Genomic DNA, 7,085 nt, shown 5'->3' with positions numbered 1-7,085 from the left:
TACTAACTATATTTAGCTGTGCTTTCTGCTCGGCCTCTCAAAGGCCTTTATCTCTATTTGCATTATATATCTTTTCTCTCCATTCGATGAGATTGTAGTGACTATGGAGATGTATAAATAGATTTACATATGTAAAGTTGGATGAAATTACTAAGAAGAAAGAAGCAAAAAAATGCTACTGGAGAACAAGACTATTTTTGTGGGAAGGTAATATGTATTTTCTCCAAGGTCGTTTTCTTTTCCCTAGTCTATGTCTAATTTCACATACAGTTAGATCCCCTCAATTGTACTTGAGTAAAAATTTTATGCCCAATTAGCTATGATATTCTTGATAAAAATTGCAAAATAAGTGATTGCTACATTCTTGCTGTTTTTAGAAAACAGTTGAACTTTCAATCCTTAACTCAATCTTAATCCCCTACACCAAATATGGGATAGAGAAAAACGAAAGCTTGCAAGGTGTCTTCATTTGATTGTTCCAAGAATTATACCTCGGTTAGTCTTGAGGGAAAACGAGACATACCCTAAATGGCTTTCACTGAAGGAATTTGGATCTTGTCTAACTATGTAGTCTTCTTCCCAATGATGAGTTCCAGTTGTGCTTTTACTCTACAATTTACTCTGTTTACTATTTATAAGAAAGAAGGAAAGGTCCATTCGTTAATCAGTGGTCTAAACGAGTTAGAATCATTTCCCTCCAATCCCAGTACTTCACAATGTCCCATTACCACCCTTCCAAAAAGTAACTTGTATAGCCGATAGTTTGCTTCCCAATAGTTCTTGAATAATATTCCTATTTTTTTTATTGTAAAAAAACAGTTCAAGGGTTAATTTCATACATGATCACTTAACTTTTACTTTATTGTAACTAAGCTATTTTCTTATAAAGTAAAAGAGAAAAAGTCATTTAACTTACCTAAGCATCAGATAAAGTCACTAAACAATTGTTTGTAATAAAAATCTCTCAGTTTTGCCTAAGTATCGTAGAAATTATATTACGTCTGTTGTCACTTTCTCTTTTATTTTCTCCTAATGATTTTATGTGATATGTAGGCCAAGTTGAATGATATTCTTGGCCTTGGGAATTTCCATTGTAACGGCAGAACTAATACATTTGCTTATTACTTCCATTGACGCTCAATATACAAGTCGTCCATAAAATTCCATTGTAAATGTCTTGTGCAAAAAACTCTAGGGAATATATAATTCATGGTGGCCATTCTTTTAGAGAGAAAAGAAGGTACATTGCGAACTTGTCAACCTCTTTTCTCTGGCCCTCAGGAGGTTTAGATTTACCGTTCAGACTTCAGTATATATATATATTATCACATAATGGAGAAGTTGCTAGTAAGTGTTTGGTCTATGCCTCTGGCATGTCTTAATAGTTGTGTTGATAGTATATTGTCAATCAATAACGAAGATGGGGAGTTGATTCGGTAAATCCATGCAGTTGGTCCATCACTTATAACCTTTCTTTTCTTAGCACAAACTTAAAAGTAAGATAAGAATCTTCAGTTTCATGCAATAATCAGGAGTGTTAGGTCCCCACATATGAAGGGGACATGCAAAGCAATGAAACGGAGCAATTGGTTGATGAAATTTTCCATGGAAACAGAAGGGTCACGTGAAATCTTATTGCCAGTGCATGACTTGTTCGGGGCAATTAGTCTTGAGTGTTTGTTGTCTGTCTCTTTCTTGATCAACTGTGGAAGATATTGATAGAGATAGATCCTGTCTTATGGAAGGGAAGAAAGGGAACACAATGAGGATGTATAACCATATGGTCCCTAAATTTTATGAGAAAAAGGGGAAATATAATCGGCACCTCTGCCATGGATGTCTGCTCTTCATACAACAATTTTACTGGATTAAGGTGGCCTACCTATGTATACTGCTGATGACTTAGAGAGTACTCTCATCATCTTGGCTTCCGTCAATAATGGGTTATTTTAAACTACAAACACGAGAACTATATATATATATATCTACTTTATCCATTTTTGCAATTTAGATGCATGCTTGATAGATTGATTACACTTGGTAATAAGAGAATGCCAATTAGTTTGATACTATGGACTTATTGTACTAGAACCAGATAAATCTACTCAAGTTTCTGCGGGAAACACAGAAAGGGTTAGTTGAAATGGTCATGTTAAAGCATATTTCAGTATTAGTTTTTGAAACAAAATGTTCATTCGCCAATGCTTAAAAGCTAGCTGATCACGTTGCCTCTGATTCCTATTGTTCTTACTGGTTGTATAGCAAGGAATACGGGTTTCGAAAATCTGGCAGGCAGACAAAATTTCATTAACTAAAATTTACATTTGTACGAAAATCTGTTAAACTCCAGTCCAAAATTGCACGTGGAACATATATTTTGACCTCCTCCTTTTGCCTTTTGGATCTTCATCTTCATCTTCCATGGCTTTACTTATCAACTCCTAGACAAAGGAGAAGTGATGTGTGCTTACACGTGCAATGCTTTGTGAGAGTTTTCATATACGTGGTGATTACCATGCTACGTCGATGACACTTTCTTCCTCAATCGTCACCCACAGACGATGCAAATTCCCCAGATTCTCTGGAGTTAAATGGGAGGGCCTAATAATTGGAATTGGGTTCGAGTTTTATGGTAAAGCTGGAATGACATTTATTATTATTCACATTTATTTAGTAAGTGTTATAACTTACCTTTTCACTTTTATTTTCGAAGAGAAAAGGAAAGAAAACAATTTAACTTATACACACTTTAGTGTATACAAGTTATCACTTGTAAGAGGTAGTTATTCTTCTTAGTTTCCCAAAGTAAATGATGTATTCTAACTAGTTGTTGCATGTGACATTGTTACTTTTTTTTTTTCTTTCTAAGTTGCTAATTCATTGTTGCCATATATAGCAGTTGACTTTGAAATAAATAATCTGATAGTGAGGAGTGTACGCAGGATTAAGGGGTGTCGAAATTTATAGAAGAACAAGAATTATAACTTTAATTACCATACTTCTGGATAAGAAATAACTTTAGTCTATTGATTTTGTTGAGTGTTAAGTTAGAAAAGGTCATGAGTTCAATTCTGATTCATCACAATTTTTAACTACAAAGGCTCTCTCAAATATTTGCAAAAAAAAAAAATGAGTTTGTTGAGGTTTGAACCTCTTACCCCTTGAGCAAAATCAAGCGGATAGCCAACACACTAACAGACAATTTATGTCAAATGGTGCCATTTTTTCGTACTTATTCATTTTCTTACAATATTAATACATATATTTAGTAAAAAAATTCGGCGAAGCGGTGTCGCGTGACACCGCTTCCTTAGGAGTGCATCCGCCGAATTGCGCAAGAAGTTCTTTCGGTTAAAACGCCGTGCGACTCGGAGGACATAAGACTTCTTGGTCAAGCCAAAAAGATTGCCGACTGGATGCTCCTACCCCACCATGCCTGGCCCTTTATCCGAGCTTAATGCTCGAAAACAATAAGGGATTAGCCGGCGACCCAGAGATCGCGGAGTCCGCGCCCGTGCCGAAAGTGAAGAAGCTTTCCTCTGCCCCTGCTGGTAGTGTTATTTTTAAATTTTAAATTTTTATTTTTTTGGGTAAAGATGGTGTTCTAGTTGCATATCTTGACTATTCTATCAAGTACTTGTTGCCTCTCACCCCCACTTATCGGAGTACACCTATTACCCCGAATCGTACAAGATAGTTACCACCTATCATACGGCTTTATAACTTAACTTCTTTTTTCCTGGTCGTTCCGCTCTGTCGATCGATGGTAGTATAAGAGATCTATAATCCCCCGAAATTATTTACATAATGGTTCCTGTTTCCTACCGATATTAAGCAAATGATATTGTGATTTTTTTTTATAAAAAATTACACTGAAAAATAAAAATGTGAAGCAACAGAAGGCAGAGAATCTAAATGACGAAGGGATGTGATGACAGCTTACTGAAATTTGGCATTTGCATGGAATCCAACAAAAGATTTGGCTTCAAGTCCAGAAATGACAAAGGTCCTCCCCATGTACACCTTCCACCTTATCTTTCCTCTGTCTCACTCACTCCATTTTAAACCACCGAACTCACCACTCACCCACGGGTACATATCAACGCTATGCGTACATTTGCTCGTTAAATAGAAGGTGAAAGGAGTGTTCATTGCAAAGGCGAATGAACTTGGATTCTCTTCTGTATACTCTATAGTTCTATCACACACAACAACTTCCATTTGCTCTGTTCCGCTTGTACATTCAATGTGTCCTCTGTAGTTACTATTTCTTGAAGTCCCTTTGAGTCACAAAGCAATTAATACGAAAAAGCAAGTAGGCGTCGTAATTCATAAAGCAAGAAGATACAATATCTGCATTTATAAACTCGTAGGAGAACTTGACAGTGGAGTCGCCAATTCTGTCACACCCTTTTCACCAATTCTCGCTCGGATTCTAACCCTGATGGCTCTAACAACTTCAACGCCTCTGCTGATGGATCCAAGTATTCCGAGATTGAAAGCAACTCATGCAGGTGATGAACAAGAACAGAAGCATCGACCAACCATTTCAGAGGTTAGTTGTTTAAATCCCTTTTCTTTTTAAAAAGAATGTTTAGAAATCTAGATGGCCATTGAGTTTTGACATTGGAATATCTGATTCTAGGTTGTGGAGGAGATCAAACTGCTGTATTCCATAGCCTTACCCATCATCGCTGCTGGATTGCTAATATATGGGAAATCAATGATATCAATGCTGTTCATGGGTAGATTAGGTAAAGAAGCACTTGCTGGCGGGTCTTTGTCTATTGGCATAGCTAATATCACAGGCTATTCTGTTCTTTCTGGTCTTGCTATGGGTATGGAAGCCATATCTTCTCAAGCTTGTGGTGCTAAGCAATGGCCTCTTATGGGTCAAGCTCTCCAACGTACAATCTTGATTCTGTTATTTTCATCCATCCCCATATCTCTCTTGTGGCTAAAGATCGAACCTTTACTACTTTTGTGTGGCCAAGATCCAACCATTTCATCCATTGCTTCTACTTATCTATCATTCTGTCTCCCTGATCTTTTCTTTCAGTCCCTTATCAATCCTCTCAAAATCTATTTGCGAACTCAAAATGTTACTTTCCCTCTTACGTTTAGCGCTGCTTTTTCCCTTGCCCTGCATGCACCTATCAACTATTTCCTCATCTACCACCTAGGCCTTGGCATTAAAGGCGTTGCTATGGCTGTAGCCATAGCTGATTTCAACTTATTGTTCTTTTTCTTTATGTTAGTCTTTCTGATGTTCATAGAAAATCTTGGCAAGGTTGGTCCGCTGAATGCTTTGATGGGTGGAGGCCAATTTTGAGTCTTGCAATCCCAAGTTGCATTTCTGTATGCTTAGAGTGGTGGTGGTATGAATTGATGATATTATTATCAGGGGTGCTTTTTAATGCTGCTGAAGCTGTGTCCACAATGGGAATTCTCTTGCAGGCAACTTCACTTGCTTATATATTTCCCTCAGCTTTAAGTTTAGCTGTTTCCACAAGGGTAGGAAATGAGTTAGGAGCCAATCGACCTAGTAAAGCAAAGACTTCATGTCATGTGGCAGTTTTATGTGCCATATTTACTAGCTTCGTTGCAATGCTATTTATGACAACGTTACGAAATGCTTGGGGCAAGGTTTTTACGGACGATGAGGCAATTTTGTCGCTAACGGCGGCGGCAATGCCGGTGGTGGGGTTGTGTGAATTGGGCAACTGCCCACAGACCACCGGTTGTGGTGCTTTGAGGGGCAGTGCAAGGCCAGCTCTGGCTGTTCATATAAACTTGGGCTCTTTCTATGGGGTTGGGTTGCCTCTGGCAATTGTATTGGGCTTTGTAATGAAAATGGGCTTGTTGGGCCTTTGCATGGGTTTGTTGGCAGCTCAAGCTATTTGTGCATTTCTTATGATTTTTGTATTGAGTAGAACGGATTGGTTGATGCAAGCTGAGAGAGCCAGAGAGTTGATTGGTATGGATGAGGAGGATAAAACAGAGGATGAAACAATAGCAATTAAAACGGTATGCTAGAAAGTAATTGTATTTATCCTTTTTTCCTTGTATACTGATAATTGTAAGAATAGACAGGGGTATGTATCTTCCTCTTTTTTCTATTTATTGAGCCTTTTTTTTGTTTCTTTGTTTTATTTTACTTGCTTTCGGTTTTTGTAGTCATGTGTTATTTAGAAGAGACCGAAAAGATCCTCTTTTCCTATTTATAATTAAATAATTAAGGTGGAGGTATATGTTGTTCATGAATTTCATTGGAACTTAACCATCTATGGTCATAATTAAGAGTTTGACGTAATGAGTTCGATCTTTAACATTACTAAGGAGTGAGGATAATGAAAAAAGTAATACCCATAAAAGAAGAAAAAAGGGGTGGGGGTGACTCGTTAGTTTTTTTGTCACGACCCAAACTAACCTCTGTCGTGATGGCGCCTATCGTGGAACTAGGCAAGCCGACTCATTTTCAAAACAAACCGATATTTTTATTTCAAAGAAAATTTCAAGATTATTTAACATAAAACCTCCATTTAAAGAGTTCAAATCAAAGAAAAACAGAAGTACGGAAAAGAAAAGCCCGACATCGGGGTGTCACTAGTCATGAGCATATACTACAATCTGTCTAACAATATCAAGGCTAACTCAACCCGAAAAATAGCTAAATACAACTAGAGGAAGATAAGAGGGAGAAGAGCAGGGGCTGCGATCGCCAAACAGCTACCTTGCTATCTCCAAGAAAAATCTGCAACCAAAACACTCAATAATCGCTATCGTGTCCAGCTACACCTGAATCTGCACACAAGGTGCGAGGAGTAACGTGAGTCCGCCAACTCAGTAAGTAATAACAATAAATAAAGACTGAGCAGTAGTGACGAGCAATAAAGCATATAACGTTCATATCCGAAAATCTCAGTAAAATACCACATGCTCTTAAAAAACAGGATTTGAATCAAACATCTCGTTTAAACCCAGTTCCAGTAAAAATTATTTAAAGACATTTTTCCAACAGTTTTTCAAACAAAGGCTCAATGCAAAGATGAGCAAAAATGATGAAATCATAAACAGCCCCTCGG

At 37.5% G+C, this 7,085-nt stretch overlaps 1 protein-coding gene across 1 annotated transcript; it reads left to right on the top strand.

Annotated features, from left to right (window-relative positions):
* The first annotated feature begins 4,145 nt into the window (after nucleotides 1–4,145).
* Nucleotides 4,146–6,152, top strand: LOC107766668 (protein DETOXIFICATION 48). The gene is given in 3 exon segments (XM_016585486.2): nucleotides 4,146–4,555; nucleotides 4,646–5,237; nucleotides 5,240–6,152. Coding segments are annotated over 3 exon segments (1,500 nt in total). The 5' UTR covers nucleotides 4,146–4,444; the 3' UTR covers nucleotides 6,037–6,152.
* The last annotated feature ends 933 nt before the right edge of the window (nucleotides 6,153–7,085 follow it).

The sequence above is a fragment of the Nicotiana tabacum genome, chromosome 17 (assembly GCF_000715075.1).
Source record: "Nicotiana tabacum cultivar K326 chromosome 17, ASM71507v2, whole genome shotgun sequence".
Taxonomy (NCBI): Eukaryota; Viridiplantae; Streptophyta; class Magnoliopsida; order Solanales; family Solanaceae; genus Nicotiana; species Nicotiana tabacum.
The sequence above is the reverse complement of the archived record's forward strand: the minus strand, read 5'-3'. Positions and strand labels throughout refer to the sequence as shown.